Genomic DNA, 19,003 nt, shown 5'->3' on the forward strand with positions numbered 1-19,003 from the left:
CTTTGCTCTTCAGACTGATACACCAAGCTGACAAACCTTATCGCTGTGAATTTTCCTCAAAGTAAAGGATTGACACACTGTCGAGTCGTTCCCTTTAGATTCCGGGCGCTACTCTGGCCCAAAACACGCTGTAATACTACTGAAGTTCCATTAAAGAGCTTACAGTAAATACGCAGTCAGAAATAATGCACTGTGCACAGAGTAATGATCCCGCAAACTAAAATTTAATATTTTTAAAAAGGTAAAATTTGTGAGGCAGTGCGGTGTAATCTTTTAAGCCGATTTTGAAAACATTTTCACCGTTAGTTGTGGGTGTCAAAGGCTATATTTTATTCCCGTATTTTCACATGAATGAGAATTACGTGGGTTAGACCGCTGGTGTCCATTGATAACAATACCTATAGTTTTGGAGATGATGACTAGGTTTGAGTATATTGATTTTTATGAGACATTCCGGTAAATGCAGAAATAACAAAGATATTTGTCATTTTGTAATTTTGTTTGAACATCCATACAATTTAAAGATCTCTTCAGCCAATGACGATATTATGGAGCGTTTTATAGCAATCCGTGGCAGCGCCGCAAATATGACCATTTATGTCTCTATAGCCCCGAAAGTAATGATCGCAGATACCATATTACTTTTGAAAAATTGTTTTACTGATAGAATACTCTTAATTTTGGCTGGTGGGAGGCTTTGTTATCTACCGGCAAAAACGTACCGCCAAGCGATTTAGCGATCCGGTACAATGCAGAAACGTGGATTCGCATCCTCCTCCTAACAAATTAGCCCACTTCCATCCTAGATTACATCAACACTTACCATCAGGTGAGAATGTAGTCTAGAGCTAACTTGTAAAGAATAAAAAAAAAAACAAAAAAATATTACAATTAAAAAAAACTAAAAAACTGTCTTCATCCGTATTCCCAAAGTGGAACATAAAATATGTTTGTAGTAACAAAAGTCGAAGGTAGAACCACAAGACGTGTTTACTCTGTAACCTGACTCTTATGTTGAAGAAGATCATCTCCGTGAAGTGCCCACACCAGTTGCGTCTCAGCGCAAACCGCACCCATTTAATTAATAATTGCGTTCAATTAATTGCGTTGCTTGCTAAATTTCAAAATCGGCTTAACTCTTGTGGTGTGTGTGTGCGCTATCCCATTATATTACGGATGCAATTTCTGTAATGTGGTTTGAAACATAATTACATTTTGTTACTTTTCCATTAATGGGTTTAAAGTATAAATATATTTATTGATTAACTACCTGACGCCCGGAACTTTGTCTGCGTGGAAAACCATTTAGAACTTTCAAATTTTTTTAAAGAGAACTTAGCACATGATTTTTGTGTAACTTCGTCGTCATCAACCTATATTCGGCTCACTGCTGAGCTCGAGTCTCCTCTCAGAAAGAGAGGGGTAAGGCCAGTAGTCCACCACGCTGGCCCAATGCGGATTGGCAGACTTCACACACGCAGAGAATTAAGATGATTCTCTGGTATGCAGGTTGCCTCACGACGTTTTCCTTCACCGATTAAGACACGTGATATTTAATTTCTTAAAATGCACGCAACTGAAAAGTTGGAGGTGCATGCCCCGGACCGGATTGTGTAACTTGCACGCAACGAAAGCTCTCAAGGATTATTTTTTCCAGTTTTTGCTACATTTTCATTGATGCTCTACTCCTCGGTCGTAGCGTTGTGATATACAAATATATTCTCTTTAAATACCATTTATCGAGAAAGGCTCTAGTTAAGCCTTTTTCGATAATAACACGGGCGAGTTTATAACGAACAACAAAGTGTATGTGGGAGGTGTTTACTGTTAAAATGTAAAGTATTATTTGGCTCTAATATTGGTTGATAGATATCTCTCATTTATTTATTAGTTCTTTTTTTTTAATTTTTAACAATGTCAATATAAAATACAAAACACTATTAAAAAATTATAAAAATAATTCCACCCTCCCGCTGCGGAATATTTGAGTGACCAAGCAACACATTTGGTCATTTGGTCAGGGCTCCAGAGTGGGGAACCTCCTCACAATACGCGCCGTCTCAAGAGTCACTGCCTTTTGTATCCGACTATTGATCCAACAGTTAAGCGAAAGCTTCTTAAGGTGTTGGTCGAAGCTTTTCGCTATAAGACCATTGACTGAAACAACTATCGGAACAATAATAGTTGACCCAACATTCCACATGGCGGTAATCTCGTGAACAAGGTCCAAGTATTTTGATACTTTTTCCTTTTATTTATTAAAATTGCAATAAAGAATACTTCTTTCTATTCATTCCTACAGGTCGTTCGATAATGTTCATTACCACACGGGTTCGATAATGTTCATTACCACACGGGTACGATAATGTTCATTACCAACCGTGCTACAATAATATGTCATTTTTTTTTTAAATAGTTCCATGGCATTGGCCACCGAAATTCAGGCTTCCTTATAAGAGACAATATCTAGGAGGCTACGCCGAGGCTTTATCTAGGAGGTCATGCCGACAACCATATTGTTAATAGTTTGACGGCCTCCGTGGTTTGGAGGCTTCGGCCGTGGCTAGTTACCGATGGCCACCCTACCAGCAAAGACGTCAAGCGATTTAGCGTTACGATACGATGTCGTGTAGAAATCGAAAGGAGTGTGGATTTTCATCCTCCTTTCAAGTTACAACAAGTGTAGAAATCGAAAGGAGTGTGGATTTTCATCCTCCTTTCAAGTTACAGTTACAAGTTAGCCCGCTTTCATCTTAAATTGCATCATCACTTACTATCAGGTGAGATTATAGTCAAGGGCTAACCTGTAAAGAATAAAAAAAATCCCGACGGGAACGGGAACTACAGGTGATACCGAGACGTATGCTAGTAACTCATAAGCGTGCACATATTCATTGATTTTCTAACTCTTTTGGTCAGAAACCGAACCCTTCATCTCCCAAGAGCAAGGATACTTTTTCACCATAAAACCTAAATGACACTTTCAATAAAAATTAACTCATTACATTAGATCAGAGTGCAGAGCGTATGTGGGATTAGCATTGGTGCATTGCTTTCATTCGTTGCTTTTGTCCCCGGGCGTATTCAATTTGCTAATGTGAATTCGATTTTCATGATGTTTATTTATTCTCGTATTATAAAATCTCAAATAAGAATTTTAAAAATTAACATTCTTTCTGACAAGGATTCTTTTTTGTTACATAATTTACGGATAACCCGCTTTACTGCAATGATTATGTCGGAAAAACCAATTTATAAATTCAGACGTACCGAGAAAGTTTTTGAAAATGGCGCGTTGGAGTCTTTTTTACAATAACTCGGATACGAGATACGAAAATTGGATGCAATACTTTTTGTTGCTATTTGTACGTTCTACAAGAAAATCAAAAAAATCAAAAATCATTTATTTCAAGTAGGCTCAGTTTACAAGCACTTTTGACACGTCAGTTGACTATTTGTAAAGATTCTACCACCGGTTCGGAAGGCAGGTTCTGCTGAGAAGATACCGGCAAGAAACTCAACAGTTGCTCTTTTGAAAAAGTCATACAGTATTATAATTTACAATTAATAACAATTACTGTTTACATTTCTTATAGTTTTACTTTCTGTGTGAAGGTGGAAGCTGATCCAACGGCCTCCAAGCATCTTTATCATTAAGGAACTCATCAATGTTGTAGTACCCTCGACTAAGTAAATGTTTTTTAAAAGAATTAAGATCCTCTACCTTTTCTACCCATCGTTCATCATTATTGAGATATCGATCGAATAAGTCAAAAATTTAGGTAGTGAAATGTGCTATTATATCGTGATAGATAACGAAAAAATGTTTATTATCAAACTTAAGCGTGTTCAGAACTAAATTCGTTTTTTATTTTTCATTTGCGACAAACGTATGACATTGGCGTGCAAAAGTAATATCGAGTTATGTTAAGTTTTTCGCCACTAATTTTTCGTAGAAAGAATAAAATGTGAAAATAAATAATAAATACTCATTTAAAAATCATGTGAAAATAAACAGTAAGTACGATAAACAGGATGTCGCGCCTCGTTAAGTGTAAGCGGGATGTTGGGTTTTTTGCTACATAAAGCTTTTGTGAATTTCTCTAATGATTAATTTAATATCTTCTCGTTATATTATTTAACATTTGTTCTATGTAATGAAATTGAAATCTCCCGAAATAGTGGCTTCGGTTATGTGGTGCACCGCAATAGTTCAAAACTATTTATTGGTTTTGCAGCCATAAATAATATTATTTTTGTTTTAAAAATCAATATTACCTCAATAGTTTACGGTTCGGGGGTCGATTAAATAGGCACATTTTACGCGTGCTTCTTTATACAGGGTGCTCGGGAGTATTTCCCATAACTTTAGGGTTATATTCTTTAGGGAAAGTTATTTAAAATGTCTGAAGAACATGTGCTCTAAAATGAATATTTTCAAGTAAAAAAAAATTGTGTCCTTTATTTTTAGTTTGGTTAAGTCACAATATAAGGCTTAGCAAACTCATTAATTGTTAAATATTATGAAGTAGCTTACTAGTGAACTGCGGAGTGCCAGTTGCAATATCTCGTCGATATCGACAGTCTTGCCACTGCGATTACGTAATTTAAATGCAAGGATAGATAATGGCGTGTGCTACATGGATAGTGGGCATTATTTGAATTACTTTGTACGAAAAATTTGTTCTGCAATTTGGCTCTTAAAAGTGGACTTTTCAACACATTGAAATTATGGGAAATACTCCATAGCACCGTGTATATTAGCGCTATCTGAACATCCGAACGTACATCGTGAACTGTTTCAGCAGTCAATTGTGTATTCAATAACGAATTGGCCATTGACTGCGATGCTATCTGATATGAGGTGACGATACAGTCTAAGGTGGAAGAGGTACAAGTTTATTCTACCCACACCTCAGACGGTTTCTACGCGGCATCGTACTGGAACGCTCAACCCCCAACTCTGTTCTGCCTAATTTAAAAATTTTATACTGAGCCTAGCTGTGACTGTCAATACTACCAACTGCGCCAGAGGTAGTCAAAGTTCGATGTTGAGATTCTCAGTGTTGTGTTTTGTTCAGGGTAAAGAAGTGGCGTGCAACATCACAAAACTCCCCAGCGGCTCGGTAGTGTTCGAGGATGTGAGCCCCGACATCATGCGCGGGCAAGTGCTGAAGCCTCTAGAGCGGGGTAGCTCGCAGCGCGCCGCACAGAGCGACCCGCTGCCCGGCCGCATCCGCTACCGTGCGCCCGATCACTCCGAGGTCGAGGTAAATATATTCCAGGCTTCCCAGGCAACACAAACAACTGCTTCTTCGCCGACGAAGACGAGGTCCCCGATATCTGACGTTATCCGGACGTGTGTTGTTTTTTAACTCACAATGGTTGTACCTGCGCAGACATATTTTAGTTTTACAAACTTGCCAGAGTATATACGGCTCTGGTAGAAGCTTCAGGTAGCTGTGTTTCGTCGTTATCAACCCATATTCTGCGCACTGCTGAGCTCGATTCTCCTCTTAGAATGAGAGAGGTTAGACCAATAGTCCACCACGCTGGCCAATGCTGATTTGCAGACTTTACACACATAGAGAATTAAGAAAATACTCTAGTATGCAGGTTTCCTCACGATGTTTTCCTTCACCGTTTGAGACACGTGACATTTAATTTCTTAAAATGCACACAACTGAAAAGTTGGATGTGCATGCCCCAGATCGGATTCGAACCCACACCCTCCGGAATCAGAGGTTGAGGTTATATCCGCTGGGCTATCACGGCTCCTTTTTATCTATAAAAAAGTAAAATAGCGTCGACAACAACGCCGGTTTTAGTTTTGAATTTTGGGCCTAATTATTGTAATCATCGTGTTCTATTTTTGTCCAGTCTAGACGTCTTCAACTATTTAGAATAATAGAGATCTAACGCAAAAAATCAAGTTTTTGGTAAACAGCAAATATAGATTAGTAGGTCACGAAAATGGATGGCAATCGGATATTGTTTAATCATGAATATTTTGTTACAGTTGCATATATCATAATTAATATAGATTAAGCAACACTTTTATCGTAAATAACATTTTTATTACAAGTACAGGTTTTTAAAAAGGCTCATTGGATTGTAATACATAACAAGATATTTTATCGACGCCATTTGTAATCGAAAATGATTTGTCATTTTACCACCACTTTAGATACCTTTCGGTCATCATCATCACTGAAAAGTTTATTTGTTTGATTGATTGAACGCGCTAATCTATGGAACAACTGTTCCGATTTGAAAAATTCTTTCAATGTTAGATAGCTTATTTATCGAGGAAGGCTATAGGCTATATATTATCTCCGTATTCCAACAGGAACGGGAGCCGCTCGGTTTCTACCAACTTCGTCACCTAGTCCTCTTTATGCCGACGTTTTTTGACTTCGGCTGTGGCTAGTTACCACCCTACCGACAAAGATTTAGCGTTCCGGTTCGATGTCGTGTAGAAACCGAAAGGGGTGTGGATTGTCATCCTACTCCTAATAACAAGTTAGCCCGCTTTCATCTTAGATTGCATCATTATTTACCATCAGGTGAGATGGTAGTCAAAGGCTAACTTGTAGAGGATAAAAAAAAAATCGATTCCGCAGGTGCCGTTTGGCGACAAAGACCAGTGCGGGGAGTTTACGTTGCGGCACGGGGACTGGGTGCAGTTTCACGTCGCCACGGATAGACGCGACCAACTGAAGCGCGCGACCAACATTTCGCTGCTCGACGAGTCCTTTAATGTCTCGGGAGAGAAGTAAGAGTTCCGAGTTCTGCGTTTGCGCTTACTTTGTAACCAGTGCCGGATTAGCCACAGGGCGGTAGCATTTGCTACAGGCCCCGCGTTCAGATGGGGTCCCGAGAAAGAAATATGAAGATCAGTACTTTGGTGGGCAATATGGACAATTTTTTTTTTGCAAGCTCATCAAATGTAAGAGCTTCTTATGAGGATCGTTTTAAAATAAATAGCCTTTGAGTTATTCACGGATTAACTTAAACTTGAATGTCCGAAGTAATAAACCTAAAATATTGAAAAACAAAAAACACAGCTTTCTAGTTGTAGATTTCAGTAAAATCTTGAACTTTCAAATATTTAAATATGGAGCTTTTGAGTTATTCAAGGATATACTCGTATAACTTCTAACTTGAATCTCCGAAGTAATAAACCTAAAATTTTGAAAAAAATAAACACTGAAAATAGCTTTCTATTTGTTTTCAGGAAAATTGAACCTTCAAATATTTAAATATGAAGGTCGCTTTTGGGGGGCAAAAACATATTAGAATTTTTTTAAACTAAAAGGGCCCCCTGTTTAGATTTGCTACAGGCTCCACGCTAGCTTAATCTGGCTCTGTTTGTAACCACCACTGCACGGATGGTAGGCGATCAACATTAGCTTCTATAAAGTGTGCTGTTTGCCCTTTGACAATCTACAAACTTTGACTACAAACATTTTATTTGTACATTGTATAAAGTTTACATTTCAAAGAACGCGGAATGCAGAACTCGGAAGAAGTTTCAAACACTTGTGTATTTTTTCTGATTGAAAAATGTTGTATTATTTTTATTTAAAGCCACTGAAATAGAGTTTTCTTTAGCATTTCTAAGCTGGGATGATGACATTGTATCCATTTTGAGACAAATTTAAGTACCACTGTTTATTTTAAACCCATTATTCACAGTGATATTTTTTATAGTGAATTCAATGTATTGGAATATAAGTAGATGTTTTTCATATGTAAATCAAGGGTATAAAATATTATGTAGATGAGCATTACGTAGATACAATTGTACATCATAAAATATTTCAGCATTAAATTTTTATATATAATGGGGATGATGACTAGGTTTGAATGTATTGATTTTTCTGGTACATTCGGCTAAATAAGGTCAATGTTAACTAATTTACACATAAAAAGCAAAGATTGTTTGGATATTTGTCAATAAGATTATAATTTCAAAATCTATTAAAAATCTTTTACCGTCATTAGATGAAAAATCATACAGTTTTAGCTTCCTTACATTAAATGTGACATTTTTCAATATTTGAACTATAAACATAAATGAACATATCGCAAAGATATTACTAATTTTGTTTGAACGCCCATACAAATCTAACGATAATTATGTACCTATGACGTCATTAATTCGTACCATTTTGTATGGGGCGTTTTTCAGGGATCCGCGGCTGCGCCTGACCCTTTATATCCCTGTAGCTCCGAAAGTAATGATCGCAGATACCCTGTTACTTTTACAAAATTGCTTTACTATTAGCATACTCTTAATTTATATAGAATTTAAAAACTGTCATCATCCCTATTATTATTCTGATCGCGAGGTCCAGGGAATAAGTTCGCGCTGTGATATATTAAGCTTTTCTTTCTTCCAAGAAATTTTCAGAAAAAAGTCTCAATCTGGAGTTGGGAGATCGGTGAGTTAAATTTCATCACCCTGAGCATTGTACCAGTGTCTGGGCCAAAGTTTCATGTTCCTTCTCTTCTGTAAAGAGACATGCCTGGCCCTATTTGGCTTAACACGCGACCCACGACACATCTCGTGAATACAAAATGGGTATATTACAATAATACAATAGGGTGGATATTGTAACTTGCGATACCACATGAAGCCACTGAAATGTCTCTCAAAAAGTTCAAAGTGTTTATTAAACGCAAGCTTTTAGGAAAGTCTTTTTATAGTGTTAATGATTATACAAATGATAAAAAAGCTTGGTGCTTAGTTGCTTAGTTTTAAATAAGTTTGTAAAATGGTGGTAAACAAAAAAATAAACCTTGGCTGAGTTTATTGTGGGTTCTACTAGGACCAAGGCGCATTTGGAACCCTCGTAACTTTAATCTTAAGTTTTCGACTATTATTACCATTATTAGATTAAATTAAATTATGTTGTTGTTATTGTTTGACTTATCAAAAGTACTTGTGAAGTAAGCCTAATTGAAATAAATGAATTTTTAATTTTTTTGTTAGGATGAAACAGAGCGATATTTCCAGTTCGGCCGTTCATTCGTCATTTCGTCTTCACTATTCTGGGTTGCACGTTAGGCCTAATGTAGTGCCGTTTAAATAATAACTATAATAATGAACCAGGAGGGAGCGAGGCGTCGTACAATCTCTGCTCGACCGTTTCGGCTACATCCGCTGTGTGGAGCGCGAGCGGAAGATGATGTTCCATTTTGAGGAAGTGCTGCGGCTGGGGCAGGAGCTGACCCTCGGCGATGAAGTATGTGATCCTCTTTGACAACTAACGGCGATGCCTCATTAGTGCGTTGCGTTGCCATTTGATTTAAATTACATGCAACATTTTTTTTTTATTTTTTTTTAAATATTTCCATTCCCCTCCAGCTAGTCGGGAAAGACTGTGCTAGGAGTGGGTACGACAATAGACCAACGGGGCGGGGCCCGAACCACCCCTCGGTGATGAGTCTGACCGCTCTTACCGTTGAGCTATTGAGGCTATTGAGAACATTGAAACGATGCGTTTCTACGAATCTACGGGCGACAGACGAAGCGGTCGGAGTGGCTCTGTGATGGACAGTGTTCCAATTTTAAACGTGTGAGCCAATAGATTTAAATAAGTTTGTAGTTGATGGGCTTGTGTCGTCACGAGCCGAGATAGTACAAAGTGTTCCGTGTGTTAGTGGGGAGTAGTGGAAGGTATAGTGCTGGCTATATAGGCGACTAGTTCATTCTTGACGTGATGTTCGATGCGTCTACTCCTTTTGTTGGATAATCCTTCATAAAATATTTTGGGATAGACGGGGAGAATGACTTGAGTGGAGAAGGGGAACTAGTTTTTAGTAGTTTTGTCGGCCAGTGGCGCAGTGGTATGCACGGTGGATTTACAAGAGGTCCTGGGCTCGATCCCCGGCTGAGCCAATTGAGGTTTTCTTTATTGGCTAGCCACGGCTTCAGCCGTGGCTAGTTACCACAAGTAATAGGTGTAATGTAGTGTAGAAACCAAAAAGGGTGTGGATTTTCATCCTCCTCCTAACAAGTTAGCCGCCTCCATTTCAGGTTGCATCATCACTTACCATCAGGTGAGATTGTAGTCACGGGCTAACTTGTAAAGAATATAAAAAAGTTTTGTGCCATTCTGCCACTCGAGGTTTTATTGGTAACATTCTTAATGGCAAGCGTTAGACCTGATAGGTGCCCATTCAATAATCGTGTTTTGCTATTTAAATCCGCTTTTGATGTCAATCCGTGGCCGATGAATAGACTGAAGTAAAGATATCATTGTTAGGCGTTGCGACATCGCCCGTTTCAACGGAGTTCCATTGCGACGGACAGTGTTTCCGTTTTGAGAGTGAATGGATGCTAGCGTCGCCTACCTGCGACGTAGTACGTCGTCGCAACGCATTTGTGACATACTATGCGTTGAATCGTTTATATGATTACATTTTACTACATTTTGCTTTCACACGTAAGGGGCCTCTGCTATCTAAGATAAAAAAAGATGAAAGATGACTCCGTAAAAGCAAAGAGCGTACAGCTGATAATCAGCTGGGACCGGCTATGGCTAAATTAACTCTCGTGCAGGTGGAGTTTACAGTGGACCCCGTGGCGTCGTTCGCTACTATGAACACCAGCCCCAAGGCCATCCGCATCAAGCCCCTGCCGCCGGGCACGGTGCAGTTTGAGGTGCTAGTGGAACGCGGCGTGCGCGGCGTGGTCTCCAGGGAGGCGGTGCGCTCTTCGGCTAGCCCGACCTACGGCCCTGAACCCAACCCGGTGAGTGAACTACTAATAGTAGGGGAACCGAAGAGGGGATTTTCGCAGCCCCCTAGAGGTGGTACTCAACAACTTTGCATGTTGTTGAGTACCTTGGTGGCCTTAATATTGGTGGGTACGTTTGGGGCAACCAAAAATAAACGTAACTTCAGAAATACTTAACCAGCACGTCATATAATAATTCAGATAATAAATAAGTAATTCAGATAAGGTAGGTGAGTTGATAGCCAAAAATTGGACATTTGGAAAATCTGACGATTTGAGCGTAACGGAATGGAATTCAAAGTTACAAAATAAAACCCTTATATTTTAGTTCTCGAGTTACTAATCCAAGAAGCTTTATTACTTAGGATTTTATTGTTCCGTAACGGAAAGATAAATCCAGACCCTATTACTAACACTCCACTGTCCGTCCGTCCGTCTGTATATCATGATACGTGATAGATAGTGAAATTTACACAAATAATGTATTTTTGTTACTATGTAGCAACAAATAAAACAATAAAATATTTAAGAGGGCAATGAAAAAATACAACTAAAATGATTTTATTTGCCGTTTTGTAGATAATGGTACGGAACCCTTTGTGCGCGAGTCCAAACTCGCAGTTTTTTTTCAATTTATGCAATTATCTATCTAGGATTATGTATAAAATGACCTCATGGTCTATTAACTGTGTCCTGCGCTTGCTTAATATTGAGTACACGCACTTGGCGTGCATATAAATAACCTTAGTTTTCTTGCTTTAGACAATTTTATGAAATATGATAAAATTACAGTGACTGAATTGGTCTTTTAGTAACTAAAAAAGGGCACCGTGTTAGTACTAGGATTAATTTATGCATGAACTGAAGACGATACTCAAAAGTATGACTAGTTAATTCGTTAGATCATATGTTAGAATTTAATAATACGTAACCTTGTGCCAGCTTATCAAACAATTCAATACAATATAGCTGTTACTTGTGCAGATCTAGGATGCAAAATTCTGCGCGCGCAAATCTGATCTTTGTTACATGCTCCATAAAGATGATGATCTACGAGCTCCCAGCACCGCAAGGGTCCTACTGAAGTGAAGTGTTGTAACGTCATGCGGATGCACGATTGTGTATCACTTGGTCTTGGTCATATTGACCCCACTCGAGAATATGCACGCGATTGTATCACACGTTGTCCTACGATATACACATAAATATTTTTAATTTACAACCTATTCTCATATACCAAATATAAAAAAATCGAATGTATTCAGTGGCCTTCATTTTTGAAAGCCACCGTTTTAGTTGATAGCCTGGCAGAGGAGCATATGTTTTCTAAATTCGATTATATTATCTAAGTTGTCATTGCATGATAGGTGACGAGGCCTATCGAACCAATTACATTTAAATATGGGAAAAAATGGATCGTTACACTTTATGGTTTTAGGCTCTAGGCTCAGGATAATAATTTATTGAGAGTGATCGTCCGTTGATAAACGATCAGTCCCAATAAATAAATTCCACACACTAAAGTGAATAGAAAGTGTTAAATTGAAAACATCGAACAAGTAGCAAGTCACTTCAAACAGTCAAATCCAACGCCGCCGGTTGTAGATCTAGACGTCCGTAGAATATTCTTTACAATCCTGTCGACGACATACCAACCGACAACACTTTAGGAAGCGTTGTCGGTTGGTACTATACTACTTAGTTGGTTGATACGGATTAAATCTCGGATTTAATCCGTCGAGATACAATCACTAGTAGTGTTTCTTTCTGCATGCTCTCATTTAGCTTTGCTTTATGGTTAATATGCAAGTGATTCCAATGAGAAGCCTACATCTTTAATACGATAGTATTCGTCAATCTATTATAAATATACAAAACGCAAGGTTTTTAATAGGTTGCAAGCCATCGATCTAGGCAGGTGTCGTGAGTCTGGGCTGAGGGCAGTTTATTCAACTCTGAATTAGATCACGCGCAAGTACTCACGCGGGTTTCAGAATAAAGTTACCACAGGATCATTTCACATGCTAAAACATTTCTTGTGCAAGGTTGAATTCAGATCAGTGAATTTTTATCGTAAACGTATTCAATCGTATAATATAACTACTCACTCGCAAGGTTATGTTTTACATACTCCGTTCAATCTTATGCAACACTTCTGAGCTTGGTGATTTATATTTTTGCTATCGACATCTGTACTCAATAAATGTATTTAAGAATATAATTCGTATCGTTTCAGGACGACGGGCTCATCACGTGTCAAATGTACAATGTGAAGAAATCCATACCGTTCTCAGCGAAGAAATGCGAGTCTAAAATGATGCCGCGCATCGGTGACAAAGTTATATTTGACGCTTACCGGGTAACTCACACCTCAATCATAAACATGCTAATATAATAATAGAAAATAATGATTATCTAATTTTGGACATAACTAGACTTTAGAGCAGGGAACAAATAGAGGATCTATCAACAAATTACATGAGCTATTTCTTCATAATTTAATTTTATTGATTAGCCATCATTTATGGATAATACTGCATCATATAATTTAGAAATTCTGGTCCTCAAAATATTTTCTTTTTCTATCTTATATATGTTATTTGTATTGATATGTGACGTACGTTAATACAACGACATAAACCCTGTTTCCTGTAGTGCGATATTCACAACATTATCACCATTACTTTCTAATAATGTGATAAATAACTTATTGAGGATTAAAAAATAGTACATTACTGCAGCAGCTGGCAAAAGAGCTATTGATGGACGAACGTGTGAATGTGGGCCGAGGCGAAGCCGAGGCACATACGTAAGTCCATCAATGCCTAGTTGCGGCCAAGACTTGTATAGTACTTTTCTCAAATAATGTGCGGAAATTAAAGTACAGTAGGAAAGTAAAGTACAATTCATAACATTTATTTGAAAATACAAATAATGAATGTACAATTCTTAAAATTTAATGTGGATTTTCCGGGCATTAAGTTCGTTTGAGATAATTAACGAGGTTGAAGTTTGTTGTATACTAGTGTCTGCGGTGTGATTCTGAATTTCAAAGTTTGGACGGGAAGTCGATGGTGGGAAATTAAAACCGAAGAAGATCGTTCCATTTTTAAATTACACGGCAAATATGATTTTACATAGTAATTTATTTGGCCGCTAAACACTACAAATATGGATTTTCATACAACTATTGCCGGCCACTGCTCGACCAACTTCGATTAATCTCGAAGAAGGTTGTCAAATAATGTTCAAATTTCCAAGCATGTTTGAGAAATAACTTTTTGTCTTCGTGGTTGCGCAGGTGATTTCCACAAAAGAGCTGGTTGCGATGGCAGTGCAAACTGCGCACAGCCTTAGCAACGGCGCGGGCGGCGGCGGCGGCGGCGGACAACAGTCGCGTTCTACGTTCAAAGGCTTCGTGGCCGCGCTGAAGGATGGCTTCGGGTTCATCGAGACCGCCGACCACACCAAGGAGGTCTTCTTCCACTTCAGGTACTTTATTTTTAAATAAAACAGCAGTATACGCTGACCAGAAATATCAAAAACCTGGGTTGGTACACACCCCAGACCAACTATTGTATAGGACCTGCCTCGCTATACGTTAATTTTCTGTCAAAGTATATGATCAACGATCTAATGCGATTATAAAAATTGTCTCTATATCATCGATGTTTCATAGTTGTAATCGTATTCGTCGGTTAATGAGCTCCGTAAAAATACCTTTTTGTGTAGTTGAATAATGTAAAAAACGGGCAAAAACTTATAGTTTAGTAAAAGATATATACCAAATCTAAGCTCGTTTTCCTTAGAAAATGACAGAAAATTTCGTTTGTGAATATGGGTGCGATACTGGTCCTTCTATAATTGGTCTGAGGTACACACACACTGGGTTGGTACTGGGTTGGCCACAGTATTTTTTTTAAATTGATGAATTTAGTTTTTTTCCTCCACATGGCGAAACTTTTTTTTAAGTCAGTTATTTAAAATGTATTAAGTGTAATGCTCGTTTAGTTCTATAGGTTTAGTACGCTAATACAATATAAAAATTCCTTTATTTTGCTACATGACGATTATTTTTTTCTGGTTATGCTGCACTGCTTGCAACCATAGGAATCTTAATAGCAAGGCAATGGAAATGGTGTACTCCTGTTTAAGTAAACAAACAAGGTTAAACGGGTGACCGACGTGCGTTAGCGTTGTTATTAAGATTTTTACGTCTTACATACAATGTTCAGCAAAGCGAATATTTATATAGTTATTTTAAGATTGATGTTTATTGTTGAATCTATATTTATATTTCTGTATTTTGTAGCTTTTGCCCGCACCCACTTCATACTTCACAATAAATAAACATTATAGGATACATCAGTTTAAATTTATATTTTTGTCTCTGCGAGTTTATGCACTAGCAATTGAATTCCCTGTTTCATCGCAACAGTCAAATTGAATGGGGATGATGATTGGGTTCGAATACATAGATTTCTAAGATACATTCGGGTAAATAAGGTCAATGTAACTAATTTATAATACATAAAATGTAAAGATTGACTGGATATTTGCAAAATAAATAAGATTATAAAATTTCAAAATCTATTAAAAATCATTCATCGTAATTGTATGAACATTTATACAGTTTCAGCTTCCTTACATTAAATGTAACATTTTTTAATACACGAACTATAAACATAAATGAAGAAATAACAAAGATATTAGGAATTTTGTTTGAATGCCCATACAAATCTAACGATCATTAGGACCTACGACGTCATTAATTCGTACCAATTTGTATGCGGCGTTTTTCAGGGACCCGCGGCAGCGCCGTAAATCTAGCCCTTAAAATTCCTGTAGCTCCGAAAGTAATGATCGCAGATACCCTGTTACTTTTACAAAATTGCTTTGCTATTAGCATACTCCTAATTTATATACAATTTAAAAACAGTCCTTATTGTTTAAAAAATATTGTGATGAATTGCGGGAATATTTTTAATTTGTATATGATGGTCTCTCATGATATTTAGATCCTTTAAGTTTAGGCTGCCTTGCCTTTTGCCTGTGAAAATTGATGTGTTTTTTAGTTTCTTTATTTTTTATTCAATAAATAAATTTATTAAACTTATCGCTGTTTCTATAGTCTGACCAGACATATAAAAACCTGGATTGGGGGCGTCACAAGTGTCTCAGCAGTCTGTGTCTATTTTAATGGAAAAAATTAGTTCCATTCTTTTCCGCATCATGGCGATGTTTCTTATTTTTCTGGTCAAGCTATAGTTTAATATGATTGTATTAAATGTGTAGTTTTATTTGCAAAGCGCGTATGATCTTTGACTATTTATGAATATTTTACTTTGAAATATTTGATGGTGTACTGACTGTACTGTACTGTCTCTTGAGTACTGACGGACGGACAGACGATCGTAATTAAAGTACAAGGGTTCCTTATTGACTATGAAACCCTTAAAAAAGTAGAAATAATACATGGTATTTATTTTATGATTTGAAGCTTTAAAGTTATATACACGGTAAAGTAATTACTTGTTGCCTTTGGTGTTTTGCTGTGTTATTTATATGCATTTATGTATATGTAATTGATGTTAACAAAATATTTTGGTGTTTAACGTATGTTTATTTTGCGATAAAAAGCTTACTAGAAATGCAAAGCTACTGTTTTAAATATTGGCTATCCGTAAAGCGAAGTATGTTCATTTGTATTGAATTATGACGTCAATAATGTAAAACTGCCAGAAGATTTATATCTTTCTAGCTAGTATTTGAGTTTTATTGTTATTTAATCATTGTTGGATTATTTTATTTATAATCTTTTTTGTTTCAAAATCCAGTAGTTACAATGTCGAACAAACTAAGTATTAACTTTAATACACCAATGTTAAAGTTAGTCGGGGAAAAAAAATTACATTGCACCATTTTGTTTCACTGATACACCAAAATCTATTTTAAAAACAATATAATCATAATCAATATAATGTGATAGAGTTGCGCTTGTTGTATATGTATATAATACACTGATTTTTATAGCATGTGCCAAACTCCAAGTCTGCTTTGAACACAAGGTTTATAGCAGCCATGCCATGTTATGCCATGCCTATTAGCGTTTCTGTGTGTTTCAACGTCAAAGCGGACTGCACGTTTGGCGTATAATACATATATGTTTATTGTCGCTTGTTATTTCTAATGTATTGTACTTATTCATGATATAGTTTTCACGTCACCCAGACTACAATAAAAAAAGTAATGTAATTTCATACAAAAAAAAAACAGTAAAATAATTTTAAAAATAAATAACTATAGAAAAATATATTTTGTTTTCGTGGGTGCGGGTATAAAAACTAACAAAAATCGAAAAAAAGTAACTTCATTGTCCTGATCAAGAAAATATTGAATTCCAGTAACCTCGAAGGCAGCGCAGATAATCTCGAACTCGGCACAGAAGTGGAATACGGTCTGGGACGTGCCAACGGTTGCGGGGGAGGTTGTGCCAGCGCGGAGTTTGTGCGCGTGTTGCCGAAGGGCTCCATACCGATCGCCAAGCTCCTGGAGCCAGCTTTGAACGGCACGGTGACGCGCACCCTGCGCGCTCTCAACCCAGACCAAGCCAAGTACTCCGGTGAGTGCGCAAGTTCATGTTTCATGGCGTGTGCCGCGAGAGAGCTCAATGGGCTACTTGACTCATCTATACTTATAATAAATCTGTAGAGAGGTCAATTCTGTACATGAAATATATTCTCGAAATAACTGCCAGTTACTTCATTTTATAAGCTTTGCGTCGCGTGGTATGGTAGGAATAGGGTAGGGGTATGGTAGATATAGGGTAGAGGTAAGGTAGGGTAGGGTAGGGGTAGGGTATGGTAGGGGTAGAGTAGGGGTAGCGTAGGGTAGGGGTAGGGTAGGGTAGGTTAGGGATAGGGTAGGTAGGGAAGAGTAGGGGTACAGGGTATATCCTACCTACAGGGTAACCTACATCTACCCTACCCCTAGGGTAGGGTAAGGGTGCCTACTAATCATCTGTATGGTGTAGGGTAGCTGCAGAATGACGCAGAGACGAAGTCGCAGGCGTCCCCTAGTATTAAATAATGTAAACAATAACAATATTATTACTTAGAACAAGGATCCGAAATACACCAATAGGCTAGATTGATTTTTTTTTTAAATATTTTTCGAGACGTGATTACATGAAAATTTTAGTCACTATAACAAGTCCCTTACAAACGGAGCATTTGACAAAAATATTAGTTAACAATTGTTAGTTTGATGTTTAGTACATCAGGTAACACTGTGAAGTCATACAATAGACGACAGCGTTTTTGAAGTTTAATTTAGTTTACTCACTCTATAAGTGAAAAACATGTTGTACCTATGAAATGGGTGGGCACCGATGTACCAAATTGCTGGTGTTGTGTAATTTGCTATTGTCCTTCAATAGAGAATTACAGAATGATTTAATTTAAAATACGAATTCTAGTATTTCAGAAAACAGTTTTTGTTTAGTCTTGATAATAATTATGCAATCAATTTCAATTTTCCTTTCGACAGGCCTAATTCAAGTGGGTGGCATGACATACGAATTCGGAATCATGGGCTTGGCGTGCAAACGCGAGATCCTGCAAGTGGGGGACCCGGTCACCTTCCAGGCGGACCGGGAGGGCCGCGCCGCCAACATCGTGCCCGTGCGCAAGAAGCGGCGCGCGACCGTCGACGCCATTAAGGGCGGCTTCGGCTTCCTGTCCGTGGAGGCGGAGGACGCGCGGCGGCTGTTCTTCCACATGTCGGAGGTGCGCGGCGGCGCTTCGGAACTGCAGCCCGGCGACTCGGTGGAGTTCGTGATGCTGACCAACCCGCGCAACGGCAAGTCGTCGGCCTGCAACGTGGTGAAGGTGGCCAGCAAGCCCGTGAAGCGCGCCGAGCGGCCCGAGCGGCTGCTGGCTCGCCTGCGCACGCAGTCGCTGGAGGACGCCGCGCCGCGCGTCGTGACGGTGCGCGCGCCGCGCGGGCCCGACGGCAGCCGCGGCTTCCGCCCGCGCCGCCCGCTGGCCGGTGAGTTGGCCACACCAGCCATATGTGACATTGAGCACCAGCAACTCGTGAGCTATACGTCAGCCGACCGTGGACGTATACCTCACGACTTAAACCTATCCACCACCACGTGGTGTACACCACGATCGAGCCGGTCACAGTATCACTCGTGCCGGAAGGCCGCGTGTATAGGTTTAAGGATTTTAAGATATATTTTGACATACGTAT

The 19,003-nt window shown here is 38.4% G+C and overlaps 1 protein-coding gene across 4 annotated transcripts in view; it reads left to right on the top strand.

The window, feature by feature from the left end:
• LOC112048024 (cold shock domain-containing protein E1) overlaps nucleotides 1-19,003 on the top strand; it is a 45,836-nt gene that overhangs the window by 17,719 nt on the left and 9,114 nt on the right. For all 4 annotated transcript variants that reach the window (XM_052890758.1, XM_052890760.1, XM_024085357.2 and 1 more), the window contains exons 6-13: nucleotides 5,082-5,270; nucleotides 6,624-6,775; nucleotides 9,119-9,251; nucleotides 10,571-10,762; nucleotides 12,984-13,106; nucleotides 14,049-14,239; nucleotides 17,152-17,369; nucleotides 18,296-18,796. In XM_052890758.1, the coding sequence (XP_052746718.1) occupies nucleotides 5,082-5,270; nucleotides 6,624-6,775; nucleotides 9,119-9,251; nucleotides 10,571-10,762; nucleotides 12,984-13,106; nucleotides 14,049-14,239; nucleotides 17,152-17,369; nucleotides 18,296-18,796 (1,699 nt within the window). The remainder of the gene's footprint in view (nucleotides 1-5,081; nucleotides 5,271-6,623; nucleotides 6,776-9,118; nucleotides 9,252-10,570; nucleotides 10,763-12,983; nucleotides 13,107-14,048; nucleotides 14,240-17,151; nucleotides 17,370-18,295; nucleotides 18,797-19,003) is intronic.

This window comes from Bicyclus anynana, chromosome Z (genome assembly GCF_947172395.1).
Source record: "Bicyclus anynana chromosome Z, ilBicAnyn1.1, whole genome shotgun sequence".
Taxonomy (NCBI): domain Eukaryota; kingdom Metazoa; phylum Arthropoda; class Insecta; order Lepidoptera; family Nymphalidae; genus Bicyclus; species Bicyclus anynana.